The sequence below is a fragment of the Protomyctophum bolini genome (assembly GCF_963924005.1).
Source record: "Protomyctophum bolini genome assembly, chromosome: 18".
NCBI classification, from domain to species: Eukaryota; Metazoa; Chordata; class Actinopteri; order Myctophiformes; family Myctophidae; genus Protomyctophum; species Protomyctophum bolini.
The window spans coordinates 4,455,424-4,473,174 of record NC_137879.1 but is presented as its reverse complement, the minus strand read 5'-3'; the positions used below and the strand labels follow the sequence as shown (position 1 = coordinate 4,473,174).

The window sequence follows — 17,751 nt, the reverse complement described above, 5'->3', positions numbered from 1 at the left end:
TGGTGGTGAATCAGTGTCTTTGTCATCGTGTCATGTGATTGAGACTCTGTCCTTTTGACAGTTGTATATAGAGGCCCAATCCCAATTGCCTCCCTCAAGCCCTGAGCCCTGATTGGACCCTCGTTGACTTTAATGACATCAGCTGTAAGTGCTTGAGGGTGAGAGGCTGCAAGGGCTCCACATTGTTGTGAAAGAAATGGGAGGGACAGCACTTTGAAGATGAGTCCGCCATTCATGACACTTTGCATCACTTTATAGTACAAACTGTCCTTATTCACAGCCAGTGCCCACTGCCTACACGCTTGGCCTATTTATACATGTCTATCACGTCTATTTTAGTATTTAAGCTGATCGTTTTATTATTAGTTTCATAGATACACTTTCCTGTGTGATAGGGGTTGTAATATAATAATTTTCATTATAAATTGCATTTCTATATTTTTTTACTTTGCTCATTAGTCATTTCTCATCATGTTTCCCTTATTATTATTATCATTATTATTGTTATTAAATATATAGCCTATCCTTCCATTCCGTCTCCCTTTGAGAACAATGAGAAAGCACTATTATGTTTGTTGACATTCTAACCGCGTTACATAACTAATTTGCATACTTAAATGATTGACGTTCGGAGGATCCCCCTCATTCCCCTGGTAACGCTATGAACTGTGGGTAATTTATTCGCCAAAGTCAGCCAAAGTCAGCATCGATGCTGACTTTGAAAAAGGGCACATAAAGGGGCGGGGCTGAGCCCTTCACTGACTTACCGATTTCAAATGGGACATCTATGAATGGGACATCTCCCTCAAGCCCTCGCAGACTTCACATGAACGCGCAGCTAAGTCAGTGAGGGCTCATTGAGTCAGCAAAGGAGTAGCCTCGGTACCAGGTTTCATTTTTGTTGGTGCAAAAAATTGAAAGCCTGGAGGAACGCATTGGCCGCTCTGGTCTAAAAGTGGGAGTCAACCCTTCCGGGTGGGCGTCGCTCCAAATGATGTGACGTAGCGCTGCACTAGGGGGGAGAGGAGGGGCCGGGGGTGACGGACAGATCGATGAGATCCAATCAGGGCGTGCGCAAATCTCAGCCGCGACCCGCCCCTCTCTAGACCAGAAACCTAACACGTTAGCTCAGGCTAGCAAAGGAGTGGATTGGGATTGGGCCTAGAGAAAGCTTTGTTTTACGTCTGATTTGTCTTCTCCATTGTTTCTAAATGATCATAACCAGTAAGACGCGCAAACGCGGGAAGCGAACGCAGCTCTTACATATTTGGGTTTTGGACGTATAGCTGCTTTGGGGACTCCTTATATATGGTTATGGCTGAGTCATGGTGACACAAATCACTCGGCTCCATATATGGGCACAAAAGCGGGACAGACAGACAGACAGACACACAGACAGACAGACATGATCTGCTAGGTCTCATAGTAAGTGCTCACTGCGTTCGCAACAATCTGCAGAGCAAACCACAGAGGAAGCCAAACTAATAATTGTGTTACAAAGTATAGATAGCAGCCCAATCATGGCCTACACAATACACATGCAAGCAACATACTGTAACTGCCTTTTTTGTAATAGTCAATGTAGTCAATGTCAGTCTTCTGATGGCTTATATCAGTGGTTTTCAACTCTTTTCAGGCTCTTTGAGCCACGGACCACCATTTGATCAGACCCAAAACGTTATATTATTTAGTAATAATAATATATAATAATATTAATATTTAGTTGTTGTTGTTGGATATGATTTAGTCCACATTTCCATGCTGTATTTATGTCTGTATAGTATACCGTTAGGAGAGATAACAGGCAAGCCTTGATCAAAATTACAATTATTCTACATTTCTCTAATTTTGTAGATTATTTTAAATTAAGTAATACAGACGTTTAACAAAGATGTAACTCTTGAGAGTGTAAAATGAAACCACATTATTGTTACAACATATGCTATTACCTAATTTACCAGAAGTCTATTAAAGTTTGCATGTTCTCCCCGTGTCCCCTAGTATAGGGTAGGTACCCTCACAAAAAACATGCAGTAATCATTCCTGGTCACTAAACTGCCTCCCCCTGGCCAGCCGGGGCGCCTGATGGAGGGGAAAGGAACTGGTTGGAATAACGTGTTCCTTCCACGCGCTACGACGTCCAACCAGGGAAACTCCCCCCTGTCAGGTGTAAAGGAGCAACTTGGACACTCAGGCATGAAGGAAGCATGAGTTCAAGTCCGTTGCTCTCCCCTTGTCCCCCATATATGGGGACTAGGTTGGCGGAGGGTGTGTAGAGCCCAGGATCACATTAGATGATTGACACAGGGGTGAAAAATGGGTTACAAAATCGTGGGATAAAAATTATATTTAAAAAAAGAAGTCTATTAGAGAATGTAGAATAATTGTTGTTGTGATCAACGTTTGCCTGTTATCACTCTAACGGTACCAGATAAATACAGCATCTGTTCAATAGCACTGATTTATGGCAAAGAAAATATAAAAAATGAGGTTTCCTCCCAACAGCAACAATTTACATTTTAACTGAGCTTACGTATATGTGCCATTCTGTTAATTTGTTACTATGTTCGCTCTCTAGTTGTAAAGTAGGGAGTAGAGTAGACTGTCTGTGAGTATTCCCAGCAGGTGAATCTTTGTGCCATCTAGTGGCATATGTAAGTACTGTGAGTGGTGTGCCACTCTGCAGTGTTCCACTGTTGCACTGCAGTGTATCTTCATACTGTAGTACAGTAGGCGTAACCATAGCAACCCTGGCGTCCCTAGTATCTATCTTTACATTTATTAGTATTCTTTCTATTCAACAATAATCTACAAGCTCACAACGTGTCATAATGCTGCACGATCTGACCGTGTGTAGATCTGCTGTTTTTGGTCACTTGTCAGTTTTTATAGTTTGTCGTATAAAGAAAGAAAAAGGCCCACTCTCTGAGCCTGCATAGGCCCACGGAGAAGAAAATAATATAAATATAATAATAATAATAATAATAATAATAAATAGAAATCTAACCCGGCCTGCATAGGCCCATGGGGAAGAAAATAATAGTTTGGAAGTTTGAACACTCCAACACATGGGATTTAGAAATCCTTTTCTACATGGCCATGTCAACAACAAAAATGTAGGAAAAGTAATTTAAAACTCGTTGGTAACAGATTATGTAAATCATTGCTTTTTTAAAGATATTCTTGGGGCTCAAGTGACTGCAGTATTTGTATTTGTAGTAGATATAACAGCAGCACAGTTTGAAATGTGCACCCTATGGCCAGAAACATAATGAAGTCTGTGTTTGACTGGGGTTTGACTGGATTGCTGAATTCCTACAATGCCCATAATGCTTTAGTGCACTTCCCCTCCTTGTGGAGAGGGGGGGGAGGCTGCATGGAGGTGTGACTTTGTAGTCCAGGAAGGAAGTGAGACCACATTTTCATGACAGGCATTTGTTCATGAACATGGCGTCATGACTTGGACACTTCCAAGCGCCATTTATTATGTGTCCAAATCTTTGGTTGTTTGTTGATGTGAATAACGTATCGTTTCGTCCTCTCTTTGTCCACGCATTGATTCCGACAGCGTTCCGAGCTCTGCTGCAGATCCGAGCCATGAGGAAGAAACTGAGCCCTCTGTCCCCTTCCACCTTCAACCCTGTCATCACCTCACAGACCTCCGACTCTGAGGAGCACTCGGTATGTCCCTAATGTCCCTGTATGTCCCCATGTGTCCCTGTATGTCCCCATATGTCCCTGTATGTCCCCATATGTCCCTGTATGTCCCTGTATGTCCCCTAGCGTCCACCTTCAACCCTGTCATCACTTCACAGACCTCCGACTCTGAGGAGCACTCGGTATGTCGCTAATGTGTGTCCCCTAGCTTCCAGTGTTGTTTTTGGCAGCAGATTTAGATTTTAGTTTTAGTCATAGTCTCTTGAATAGTTTTAATATAGTCACATTTTAGTCCCCTGGAATGTTTTAGTCGACTAAATCTACAGTTGATTTAGTCGAACGAAATGTATTTGGGCGGGCCTTGATGCCGTCGTGATGACTATCTTTTTTACACTTGCTGAAAATAGCCGATCTACAATCGTGCTGCGACTCGACCTGGCCAAAATATATATATTATTTTTGGGGTCCTTGACATGAAATATTTTGAAAACCACTGATATAGAAACATAGGGGTTTTCAGCAAACTGTCATGATTTAGAAGACATTTTGTAGAATCTGGTGTCGGGCTATAAACTTTCCCTCGTGTCTGTGTGTGTGTCCGTGTGTGCGTGCGTCACTAGGCGTCGGAGCACATCCCCCCGGGCTACGAGGCGGTGTCCCTGCTGGAGGCGCTGAACGGACCCCTGGGCACGTCGCTGGCGGGCGGGGGACCCCCGCTCAACTCGGGTCCGAGCCACATCACAGGAGCGCTGCCCCCGTACAGCGGAGAGACTCACCCGGCCCCCGCCCGCGCTCACTCCCCACTGGACCACGCGCTCTCCGGCCAGCAGGGACTCAAGCTCAAGAAGAGTGGATCCAAGTAAGACCATTATTCTATCATGTTAGCAGGGCAGCGGTGGCCGAACGGTTTGCGGAGCGGTCTTGATATCGGAAGGTCGCTAGTTCGTATCCCCGGACCGGCACGTTAAAATTACCACCGCTGAAGTGCCCTTGAGCAAGGCATTGAACCCCTACCATGAAATGTTCTATGAGCAGAGCCTGGCTGTCAATAAGTTCTTGAGCTTAGTCCAGTTACCCTGGGTAAACATACCTTTCCTTTCCTTTCCGTAGCATGTTGGCATGCTATCACGTTAGCAGTGTTCCTTCTGTGTATGTTTTTTGTTTCTCATCCTAGTACATCTTTCTAATTTCAGGTCGCTTTCCCAGAATTCCTCCGTGCTCCCCGAAGAGGAGGACGAGAAGACGTGCAGCGAGTCAGAGGTTCACTGTCGCCGCAAACCGTCTGAGAACCAGCAAGAGGTACGATTTACAGAACCAGCTGGTTTACAACTTAGCAGACACTCTTACCCAGAATTACTTACAGTAAGCACGGTAAACACAAACAGTACAGCAGGGGTGGGAAACTTTGACGATGGAGACTAATAGTTCCACACTCACTCCAGAGGGCCACTATAGTTCCACACTCACTCCAGAGGGCCGCTATAGTTTCACACTCACTCCAGAGAGCCAATATAGTTCCACACTCACTCCAGAGAGCCACTATAGTTACACACTCACTCCAGAGGGCCACTATATTTCCACACTCACTCCAGAGGGCCGGGCCACTATAGTTCCACACTCACTCCAGAGAGCCACTATAGTTCCACACTCACTCCAGAGGGCCACTATAGTTCCACACTCACTCCAGAGGGCCACTATAGTTCCACACTCACTCCAGAGGGCCGCTATAGTTTCACACTCACTCCAGAGAGCCACTATAGTTCCACACTCACTCCAGAGAGCCACTATAGTTACACACTCACTCCAGAGGGCCACTATATTTCCACACTCACTCCAGAGGGCCGGGCCACTATAGTTCCACACTCACTCCAGAGAGCCACTATAGTTCCACACTCACTCCAGAGGGCCACTATAGTTCCACACTCACTCCAGAGGGCCGGGCCACTATAGTTCCACACTCACTCCAGAGAGCCACTATAGTTCCACACTCACTCCAGAGGGCCACTATAGTTCCACACTCACTCCAGAGAGCCACTATAGTTCCACACTCACTCCAGAGGGCCACTATAGTTCCACACTCACTCCAGAGGGCCACTATAGTTCCACACTCACTCCAGAGAGCCACTATAGTTCCACACTCACTCCAGAGGGCCACTATAGTTCCAGTTCAGTATTCTGCCCATGTATGCAGTACTGTACAATGTGTACATGGAATGCAGAGAGTGCCTCAGTAAACTAGGCCAGTTCCATTCCCAGGTGAACCAATAACCTACATACTATATAGCATCGGTCTAAACAATATTAGGGGTGGGACGGTTCACTTGCCTCCCGATGCGATACGATCTCCATGCCTAGGGTGCCGATTTGATTTATATTGCAATGCTTAGTTATATTATGATTCTGTATATTATGGGAACACCTGTGGTTGTTGACGGTGGATGTGGTCTCTTCTCTTTGGTGTTGGCAGTGCGGCGTGACCCCGGAGAGCGAGAACCTGACCCTGTCGTCGTCCGGAGCTATAGAGCAGTCCTCGTGCATGGGAACCCCGCTGTCCTCCACCATCACCTCCCCCGAAGGTACACACACACACACACACACACACACACACACACACACACACACACACACACAAGAATAAGAATAATTCTAAAACTTTATTCCTAGTAGTGGGGAGAATTCACGACCAAGGATAAACTTTGCCAGGTGTAGAATGACTCAAACCAGTCTGTCGATGATAATTGTGACAGGCCTAATGCCAGAGACTGGAGGCTGTCTTTTTTACAAAGTTCTAAGTTTCATTATGCATTAAGTAGCATGTGACGTGTCAAACTAGGGGTTTTTCATGATTCTGAATCCATTCCAAGCATTCGTTTTTGCACAAAAAACTATCTTTGGGCTAAATTCGGCCATAGGCTGTGCTGACCTGGCCTTTTTTAGCCCAACGAGTGTTTTCTTTTGTGCAAAACTAATGCTTGGAGTGGATTCAGAATCATGAAAACCCTTGTTTGACTTGCTACATGCTACTTAGGCTAAAGCATAATTACATTTAGTTTGCCTTATGGACCCGAAGGTCACCGGCTCGAGCGCCCTACTAACTAAATCATTCGAGCATTGCCCTGGGCTACATCTGTGCAAAAATGTGGCGCTTTTTTACACACAACAGAAACCAAAGGAGTATTATGTTTAAAAACAAGAGCGGAAGATCACGGTGAACTACATCTTCTTCCTCCGCCACACTGGGAAGGAAAACTGTGTGATGGAATAGAATAGAATGCATTTGTTGTACATGTGAGTGCTGCTGTGACCACTTTTCCATTGCATCTTATGAGTGGTTCGGTTTCAAGCGGGGCGGGTTCTTCAGCGCCCCCTACTGTCTCTTAATCATTGTCTAATACCCAGCACTGGCCCAGGTTAGTCCGTCCCTCCCTCCCCCCAGCCACCCCCACCCCCCGCTGCTTGCTCCCTATATCCCTCTGTCTCTCTGTCTTTCCTTGTCGGACAGAAATTGGGGCTCAAAAAATTACACCAATGAAGGCTCTGTTCCATTCTGGTCAAACAGAGTCGGTGGTAAATGATACTAATGAAGGCTCTGTTCCATTCTGGAAAAAAAAGTAAGGAAGAGGACCAATTTCTTTCCGATATGGCTGCGGTTCTCCGTCTGTCTCTCTCTCTAAAACATACTCAAATACTGAGGGGGGAATACAGGAATGCTCGCCCCAAAACACGCTCGCCCCGGCCGGGGCAAATCCGGCGACCTCAGAACGGTCGCCTGCAACCAGGTAATCCTAAACGTAACCTCAGTAAAAACTGCCTAAACCTATAAACGTATTTCTAACGAACAGAGCCGCTGCATGAGGGGCGAGCATGTTTTGGGGCGAGCGCTCCGGTTACCCTTACGGGCGGTGCCCACAGAACGGCCTTTTAGAGCTGAGGAGCGTTCTGGATACCATGGTCCATAGCGCGCTCGCTCGCACACACACACGTTTCCAACCTATATCAACCGTTGAGGTGCTCACTGCCCAAACGGTCCTGTCTGACTGTGCCAAAGTGTGAAGGCTATAGTGCTGAGTTGAGGAGCGCACTAAACACGTCTTCACCACCGTAGACAAATACATGGACGGCTGGCGCTGCCAACTCAAAAGGCGTTCTGTTCTCCCTGTGGGCCCGTGTCCTGATCCATTTGGCATACTAAATAGAGTACGTGATTTCGGAGGGGGCCCTATAAGTCAGTGGTTCACAAACCGTTTTAGCTCAAGACCCAAAAGAGAGCCCCTCCAATGCATGGCTTTCCGAAATTACGTCATCGGGCCGGCCATAAGTCTATGGACTTTTAATGCATTTACTGGTGTTGCCGCTCCAATGTGTGGCTTTGTGTGTGTGCCGCTGTACAGTATCTGTCGCTTTGTAGCTGAACTTTAAACCAGCTCAACTTTATTTGTTTTTTTAGAAGCTACAAATGTTCAGATGTATCTTTGTACGTATCTTGACGTCGCTGGCTTCCATCTAAAAATGGTAGCCTGTAGCGTTGTATCGTCATGTCGCTGTGCTTCCATCTAAAATGAATGGTAGCCTGTAGCGTTGTATCGTCATGTCGCTGTGCTTCCATCTAAAATGAATGGTAGCCTGTAGTGTTGTATCTTCATGTTGCTGACTTCCATCTAAAATGAATGGTAGCCTGTAGCGTTGTATCGTCATGTCTTCATGTCAGTAAGCAGCAAGCAGCCCGGCCCAGTCAGTCAGTCAGTAATCGTAGAACATAAAAATTACAGAGACTTTAGTTGTTACAGTACGATACATTTGGCATGTTGGCACACATGCCTAAAATAGCTCTAATTTGCGCCACCCTCGTTGAAAACAACGTATTTCAAACTCCAGCTTGTCCTTCTCCAGGCTGCATTAGAACAGCGCTCGAGCGCTCTGTTTCTGCCCCCTCAATATCCTAACCCTTCTATTAGATGGCTCTGGCCTGGTTTCTGCCCCCTCAATATCCTAACCCTTCTATTCGATGGCTCTGGCCTGGTTTCTGCCCCCTCAATGTCCTAACCCTTCTATTCGATGGCTCTGGCCTGGTTTCTGCCCCCTCAATATCCTAACCCTTCTATTCGATGGCTCTGGCCTGGTTTCTGCCCCCTCAATATCCTAACTCTTCTATTCGATGGCTCTGGCCTGGTTTCTGCCCCCTCAATATCCTAACCCTTCTATTCGATGGCTCTGGCCCGGCCCAGTCATATCCTAACCCTTCTATTGGATGGCTCTGGCCCGGCCCAGTCATATCCTAACCCTTCTATTGGATGGCTCTGGCCCGGCCCAGTCATATCCTAACCCTCCTATTGGATGGCTCTGGCCCGGCCCAGTCATATCCTAACCCTCCTATTGGATGGCTCTGGCCCGGCCCAGTCATATCCTAACCCTTCTATTGGATGGCTCTGGCCCGGCCCAGTCATATCCTAACCCTCCTATTGGATGGCTCTGGCCCGGCCCGGCCCAGTCAGTGATGCTGAGTGTGTCGTCCGTTATGACGTGTTCAGAGCCGGTCAGCAGCAGCAGCCTGGCCCAGTCAGTGATGTCCATGGCGTCGTCACACTCCATGTGCTCCATGTCAGGGTCCTACCTGGCCGCCGCGGAGGAAGGGGAGGAGCCAGACGACGAGGAGGACGAGGACCTGGAGGAGGAGGAGGAGGAGGAGGAAGAGGAGGAGGAGGGGGGGGGAGAGGGGGACGGCGGGGGAGGCGACGCCGACGACGGAGAGGAAGAGGAGGAGGAGGAAGACGAGGAGGAGGGGAAGGACGGCGGGGAGAAGAGGAGGCGGGGCGACTCCTCCTCCTCCCGCACGCAGAGCAGAGGGCCGTCGCAGCAGGACGGGGTGAGGACTTTATTTTGTTTTATTAAGATATCTTTTTCTGCCTTTTATTGATAGTTTGAAAGTAGACAGGAAATAAGGAGAGAGATGGGGGGGGAAGACACGCAGCAAAGGCAGTCGGGATCGGGAGTCGAGCCCGGGGCACGCCGTCAGGCTAGGTGCCCAGACGGTTGAGCTAACCGTCTGGGCCTGGGGTGAGGATTATTGATGGGGGGAGAAAAGAGCGCATGTCAGTAGTGGACAGTAACCAAGGTCAGGGTTGTGCTTTATTGTTACATCTTGTGTACAGGTACATGAGAGTAAAACTTATTTTTGTTTGGCTTCCTTACAGACAATGCAGCAGCGTTAAGGGGGGGGGGGTACACTCTGGTTCTTATCAGTTCGTTCATGTATCTGATTGTTCGGGGAAAGAAGCTTACCAAGTAGTTTTACTTCAGTACGGTACTTAAAACACATTAACTGGCCAGGACGGAAGTTCGGTCTTCTGAAGCCTATCCAGTTGTCTTCACAGGACACAGAGATTAAACAAAATAAAGAGATTTAATTGTTTGGTATCGGCGAGTGATACACTACAGTCTGAGCGAGTCTGTTGTCCAACTTTTCGAAACCACTTCCGGTTGGTGTCTAAGTCTGAATCTAAATCACTGATTTCGATTCTACTCAAAATGAATGTTTTTTGACGGCCCAAAATGGCGACTGTGTCACATTGAAAAGGGCTCTGAAGCTGCAAATAGCTGGGCACACCGATTTACTGATTCCAACTGACACCGGGCAGTTAAGTACAGTACTTTTTTAGTGTCTGTATTTACTTGAGTGTCTGTATTTTTGGATAACTTTCCTCACTCAGAAAATGTGTTTCTTTCTCCGTCGTACAGGAAGTGGCCAAGGAGCCAAAGGAGCATAAATACGAAGGACGGGATTCTGAGGTGAGTCAGTCTGGTGACCTGTTGTTTTACCGGAAGTTTGATTTTACATTTAATTAAACCTTTCCCACAGTTTCTCCACGATTTAGTTCTGTCAAATCCCCCTAAAAATAACGATAATAAGAATGATATATATTTTTTATTTATTTTTATTTTTATCACAGTATATTTGCACATATAGTATACCATTCTACGGAGCTCGGGGAACATTTAGGGGATAAGTGTGTCTTGCTCAGGGACACTTTGAACACATTGCTGAGGACTGGAATTGAACCTGGAACCGAACAAATGAAGCATTCGGACGTTGCAGTCTGAATTAATCCTTTCTGTCTGTCTGTCTGTCTGTCTGTCTGTCTGTCTGTCTGTCTGTCTGTCTGTCTGTCTGTCTGTCTGTCTGTCTGTCTGTCTCCAGGGAAATGACGTCACAGAAGACGATCGCCGCTCCCCGCCTCACGATAAGGGTAACTATGGAAACCGAACATTCACCTTTGACCCCTGAACCGTCTGTCACCTTTCCTCGTCGACCCTCTTTGTCACTCGTTAGCCTGGTTGGAGCAATAAACACTGCAAAGGCAGATGAACGCTGGCTATGCGAGGCTATTTACAGTAGGCATAAACCCCTGGCAGGGTCTACCTACACTCTGCTGCCACCATGTGGCACAGAAAGGACTACAGGGATCTCCTGGCACAAAATATTTCCAGATGACGGTCCGCTGCCGAGTACACATTTATTTGGCGGTCCTTACATGATAAAATATGGACCACTTGGTTCAGAATGGTTGGAGGTGTGCTTCACTTGAAATTACCAAGGTTCTCTATCTATAGATGCAGCATCATGCTAACAAAATTGGCATTTTCAATGCTTTGCACCGCTTTATATGTGTGTGTGTGTGTGTGTGTGTGTGTGTGTGTGTGTGTGTGTGTGTGTGTGTGCGTGAGGGTGTGTGTGTGTATGCGTGTGCGGTCCGCAGCCCGCATGCGCTTTTTGAACTGTCGTATAGAATGTGTTCACAGTTCACAAACTTCACACGTGCACCCGCATTGCTGCGTGCGTCACTCCTGTGTGTGTGTGTGTGTGTGTGTGTGTGTGTGAGACTGTGTGTGCAGTATGTGCGCCTGCGTGTGTGTGTGCGTGCTCGTGTTGAGGGGTTAAGTGTGTAGTGAGTGTTTTCTTTGTTGTGGTACGTGTGCATGAGAGAGGGAGTGACAGACAGACAGAGAGAACTATTATACTGACAGTGGTGGTTGGTTGGTTGCCGGTTGAAAACCCTTCCTCTTGAGTCCCGTCCAAAAGAGGCTGTGAAGCTGCGTGATTAGGGGTCCCTAGGGAATGGAGACCATTTTGAAGACCGTTTTCCAAAGCATACATTCATTATTATTGTTTATTACACATACACAAAACAGTGTTAATGTTAAAGGTAGGGCATGTGATTCTCTTTTTAACCCTAGAACACTAAACATGGGTTGATTTTCACCCGAACGATTATGTTTTAGCAATTTTCATAATGTTGCTGCATGATGTCTGTGGTGGGCGGGTCTTTCAGTACCTTCACGATGATCAGTGACATAATGATCAGTGACATCATAATGTTGCTGATGTCTGAGGTGGGCGGGTCTTTCAGTACCTTCACGATGCTCAGTGACATCATAGAAGGTAGGTTTGTTTCCCCGTCAACATCCCTGGTTTTTCCTACAGGCAGGTGTTTGGGTAAATTTCACCTGTGTTTAGTGATAGTGTGATAGAGAGAAATACACCCACAATGGACTGTCTTTTTTTTCCTTCACTGGACCATTCTCACATGAAGAGATGAGAAGGTTTTGTGCTGGTGAAAGAAGTGGACATTATACTGAGCTGAACAAATATTAAGTTATACTATAGTTAATTTTTAGGAAGAAGCACTGCATTAGAGAGGAACGCATTATTGGGCTGTTATTAGCGGTTTCTGATGTTATCAGATGATTTAATCTCCGTCATCAGCCCCTTATCAAGACCATGTGCAATGGAGACGATTTGGACATTTACTACATAATTATCACTAACGTTGTTGTCAGCCTTTGTCCGACGTCACGTTTGGCTCCGTCTACTAACTCTATTACTAACCCTATACATCTAATCCTAACTCTAACCTCAGTACTAACCGTTCACATAAAAGAGCAAACGTAAAGCGTAAAGTTGTTGTATAGCACAGTTTTCACGATGTTTTCACGCCTGCGGCAGTCATTTCACTTCCGTGTTTCTAAAGGCTCATTCATAGTCTGGATTTTCGGTGGTGAGGTGACCACCGCTCCGGTGGTGAGGTGACCACCGCTCCGGTGGTGAGGCGACCACCACTCCGGTGGTGAGCTGACCACCGCTCCGGTGGTGAGCTGACCACCGCTCCGGTGGTGAGCTGACCACCGCTCCGGTGGTGAGGTGACCACCGCTCCGGTGGTGAGCTGACCACCGCTCCGGTGGTGAGGTGACCACCACTCCGGTGGTGAGCTGACCACCGGAGCTGAAATAACGTTGAGCGGTGGTGAGTAAAAAAACAGAGAGAAGGGCTGGAGCGGTGGCGGTGGTTTGCTCTTCACCGTGGCTCAGTGACGTCATGTTGTAGTTCGGTGGTCACCTCAGTGACGTCATGTTGTAGTTCGGTGGTCACCTCAGTGACGTCATGTTGTAGTTCGGTGGTCACCTCAGTGACGTCATGTTGTAGTTCGGTGGTCACCTCAGTGACGTCATGTTGTAGTTCAGTGGGCACCTCAGTGACGTCATGTTGTAGTTCGGTGGTCACCTCACCACCGAAAATCCAGACTATGTATGAGCCTTTAGTCGCCTCCTCACCGTAGAATAATACAGTATAGGAAATGTCCATATTGCTTCATTGCATGTCCTGATAAGGAACATATTGGTGATTAATATCGATTGATAACATTCAAAGCGGGTGTTATTTTGCCGTTCCAGCATGACCGCCCCGCCCCCTTTATTTATACCACCTCCAACGTCACCCCTGGACCCGTTTGAGATCCCCCCCCCCTCCCCCCCTCCCTCCCTGCTGTGCCTGGCTGCTCTTGTTTGACCTTTGCCCTCGCTTGCAGGTGGGCGGAGCAGGTGTCCAGAGTTGGCCAATAACAATCAGGGCGTCGCCCTCTGTGACACGCCCTCTTTGGGGCTGGATAATGAGCAGGCTCCCGACAGCCGATTCGCCGGTGAGTTGAGCAAAAAAAACAACATGGACCAATGAGTGCTGAGGAGGGGAGGGGGGAGGGAGGAGGGGGGAGGGAGGAGGAAGATTGGGAAAAGCGTTAGGATAATTATAATAGGATAATTATGAGTACAACTGTCAGTATATGCCAGTCAGAAACAAGAGAGGTTTCATATAGTGTTGCTGTTCCAGGACTCTCCCTGCAGCATGCACAGTTAGCTGGAAGGGCAAACGGAATAAGTTCCTTTTTCAATCCATCGATATCTAAATGACAAAGAGAAATGGGGACTCAGAGTGCAGCTCTACACAGAGTCCATAGACTTGTGGACTCAGAGTGCAGCTCCACAGAGTCCAGAGACTCTACACAGTCCAGAGACTCTACACAGAGTCCAGAGACTCTACACAGAGTCCATAGACTTCAGCCTTATTTAGGCCTTCCTCAGTCGTTCGTCATTCCTTTTCTGTTGGTGTTGTTGTGGTGGTGCTTCTTTGTTGTTGTTGTTGTTGTTCCTCTCCTGCCCCCCCAGTGAACTGAGCTGTGGTGTGTGTGTGTGTGTGTGTGTGTGTGTGTGTGTGTGTGTGTGTGTGTGTGTGTCGGTGTGTCGGTGTATATATGCTTCTGTCTGCATGATGTTTTGAGTGTGTGTGCGTGCGCGGACGTGAGAGATGTCATGTGTTCATGGTCAATGTGTGTGTGTGTGTGTGTGTGTGTGTGTCCATGGTCAGTGTGTATGTCAGCTCTGAGCCGCTTTGCCAAAACATCCCTGCAACCCTTCCTTCCATCCATCCCTCCATTCTACACCCCCCCCCCCCCCCCCCCCCCCCACCCACCCCCTGCTTGTAGATCGGCTATCTTTTGGTATATTTTAATTGAAATCCTGAAAATATATTTTAATTGGAAAATGGTAAATTATTTAATTATTTAATTTCAAATGCCGTTCAAATGCCTTTAATTATAGTTATGTTAACTTGTTATGAACTAAATAGAAATGCATTGGACATTAAAAAAAAGACGATAACATTTTAATACTAGTCATTAAGCTACTAATTTAGACTGAAGTATTTGAAACGGGTCGTGTTTGCATGTTTGAAACTGTAACAACTGAAATAAATAATATATCAATATTCTGATATTAACACATGTGTGACCAGATTTGACTGAGAGCCTGCCATCGCGCAACCTCCAGCTTTTCACCAACTTTTTTTCTTTTTTAATCCAAAATTAGTTCATAGCACAGGCAGACTCTTCACGTACTAGAGCATGTCTGAAATAAGTGTCAGAGCTGAAATCGACATGTAAATATGAAATAAATGCTTAAACATGTAGCTATAGGTGTAATGTTAGAGACCACAGAAGTGAACCTTTCAAGCCTGTTTTCTCAACAGAATCCCCAGAATCCAGAAGTCCATTTTTGAGAAGCTCTGCTGTAAAAATAAGTTGCGTTATCTCTCATTGTCCTCCTCCATCACCATGTCTTCATCCTGTGTTGCGTGCGTGCGTGCGTACGTACGTACGTACGTGCGTGTTCTCCCTGGATGTTGTCCTCTGTGTGTTCTCTCCTCCTCCTCACCAACCCCCCCCCCCACCCCCACCCCTCTGGGTTTGTGCTCACTCTCTCTCTCTCTCTCTCTCTCTCTCTCTGTCAGATGTGGACTCGTGTCCGGTCAACATTGAGGACTAGGTACGATGGAGAGAGAGAGAGTCATGTATAGAGTTAGATGATAGATTTTAGAGATTTAGAGACGCAGTGGTTTTCAACCTTTTTTTCATATCCAGTGTGGTTGTTTTTGGCTAATAACACTTGATTTTTAGTTTTCAGTCATTAGTCTCTTCAATAGTTTTCATTTAGTTTCAGTAACATTTTAGTCACCTGGAATGTTTTAGTGTTGGTCTAGTTTTAGTCAACTAATTCTACAGTTGATTCAGTCGACTAAAATGTATTCTTTGCATGCTGAAAATAACAACAAAAAAACAGTTCTTCTACATTCTCTACACTTCTTGTAATGTTAACTTTTGAGAGCGTGAAATGAAATGGTTTCATTTTACACTTCAAAAGATCTAACTCTCAAGGACCACTGGTTGAAAACCACTGAGTCAGCTAGGTTTAGAGATTAGGTGGATTAGGTGTTGCCTAAACGTGGGGACTAATAACTAACTCTTGTGCTTTAACCACTATAGTTCCACTAGCTGATTTATTGTCACTGTCGGGTGGGAACCTCTCCCTTTTCCACTGGTTGTTTCAGTTCACTTCTTTTTGGTTCTTAGTCCATATGAGCCAGAGCTCCAAAATTGGAACATTAATTATGGATTGAGTGGGCAAAACCATACCAGGCTATTCAATTGTTTATAGGATCAATATAAGTGAATTATTATATGATAACCCTTCCACAGTATTTTCACAACTTCAGTGCAACACACCTGTATGAACAAGTAGGGAATTCATTTATGAAAAGAATATAAAACGTTTAAAATGTATATTTTTTGTAGGCCTCAAGATCAGGTAGATTATAGATTATATTGTAGGCAACTAGTCAACTAGTAAAAATTACTAGAAGTGGATGCCCTACATACACCATATTTTTATTCAAAAACAAAGCAATTTTTAATTTAATTTTATTGGATTAATTTCCTATTGGTTATTGGATTAATCATTTCACCCCTACTCATATAAAGCATCACATACTTGTTGTAATTCATGCTAAGAATGCGTAGAATTACAACCCCATTCTTACACAACACCAAAGCATTTTCATTTAAAAGAAGACAACTTGGTTTTATTGCAATTGCACTGATCTATTGTGCACTTTAGAATTTATTTCAGACATTTTGATTTGGCTAGACCAGTAAACCCTTTTCTGGATCCAAGCCTATACTTCTGACCAAAAATATGTTACAAAATTGTAGAATAATTTACAAAATTGAAGAATATATTTGACAAAATTGTAGAATATTTGACAAAATTGTAGAATATTTTTCAAAATTGTAGAATATTTTACGAAAATTATGGAATATGTTTTGCAAAATTGTAAAAAAAACTGTCTAATCTAAAAAGCTTCTAACTTGCTGGTCATACTTTCCTGAAAGCTGACTTCAATGGAAATACGTTTCTCTCCTATAAACTGTATTTTATTGTAGGCTCAAAATGTTAAATTAAAAAAGTACAGTATTTGCCACAGTGAGATCTTTTTTTATTTATTATTATTATTATTATCCAGTAAATCAAATCAAATCACAAAAAGGCCCATTCTGAACCCATGATCTGTTGATTGATGTATTCTTTGATCAATCGACCGATAAATCATATTTTTACTGACAGGAATGGAATTCATCCACATGAACATGTATCTGTACATGATCTGTCAAAAGGAATAGAACATGTATCTGTACATGATCTGTCAAAAGGAATAGAACATGTATCTGTACATGATCTGTCAGAAGGAATAGAACATGTATCTGTACATGATCTGTCAAAAGGAATAAAACACAAACCTTATTTCCATTGAGGTCCTTCTGAGGGTAAATGTATGTGTAGACCCATAGCCTTAATGCAGGGCATAATCAGCATTAGGGCTATGGACCAGAGCTATAGTGTAAACCTGATTGTTTTTTTTTTGTCAAAATAAATGTTAAAAGGATCCCTGGCTAATAAGACATATATGCCTCCAAATGCGTTATTATAATTGCCCTCTATAACTATAATTCATTAAAAGTAGCCTACCTTAAATATTGTATTCATTTGAGAAATAGTTATTCTTTCACTCACTAGTGAAATAGGTCAAATAGGGTCAAAACTCCTATCGCAAAGTTGATGATGTCATCGTCATACTGTACTTCCATGTGTGGTCCAGCCCTATGGATTTGTGATAATAAATAAAACAGTATTTAACATAATTGCTTTGATGCTCATATTAACCGTATAGGAAGTATAGTATTAAGTTGTTTATTATTAGCACATGCATTTCAAACATTCCATAGGGCTGAAGAACCACACATGGACATCAACTTGCTTAGAGTGAAAGTCGTACTACGATTTCTAAAATTATTAATGTATTAAAATCTTAGTTATATATATATATATATATATATATAGGGAAAGTATAATGTGTTGTGGATGCATAAATGTAT

The 17,751-nt window shown here is 44.8% G+C and overlaps 2 protein-coding genes across 2 annotated transcripts in view; both read left to right on the top strand.

The window, feature by feature from the left end:
- LOC308333053 (uncharacterized protein) overlaps positions 1 to 17,751 on the top strand; it is a gene marked incomplete at its 3' end in the record, with an annotated part of 91,708 nt that overhangs the window by 60,792 nt on the left and 13,165 nt on the right. The gene's annotated exons all lie outside the window — the stretch shown is intronic.
- rnf157 (ring finger protein 157) overlaps positions 1 to 17,751 on the top strand; it is a 46,354-nt gene that overhangs the window by 24,710 nt on the left and 3,893 nt on the right. The window contains exons 12-20 of the mRNA XM_080789251.1: positions 3,569 to 3,681; positions 4,278 to 4,516; positions 4,851 to 4,956; positions 6,125 to 6,233; positions 9,186 to 9,331; positions 9,374 to 9,520; positions 10,393 to 10,443; positions 10,853 to 10,901; positions 13,519 to 13,629. Coding sequence (XP_080645377.1) covers positions 3,569 to 3,681; positions 4,278 to 4,516; positions 4,851 to 4,956; positions 6,125 to 6,233; positions 9,186 to 9,331; positions 9,374 to 9,520; positions 10,393 to 10,443; positions 10,853 to 10,901; positions 13,519 to 13,629 — 1,071 coding nt within the window. The remainder of the gene's footprint in view (positions 1 to 3,568; positions 3,682 to 4,277; positions 4,517 to 4,850; positions 4,957 to 6,124; positions 6,234 to 9,185; positions 9,332 to 9,373; positions 9,521 to 10,392; positions 10,444 to 10,852; positions 10,902 to 13,518; positions 13,630 to 17,751) is intronic.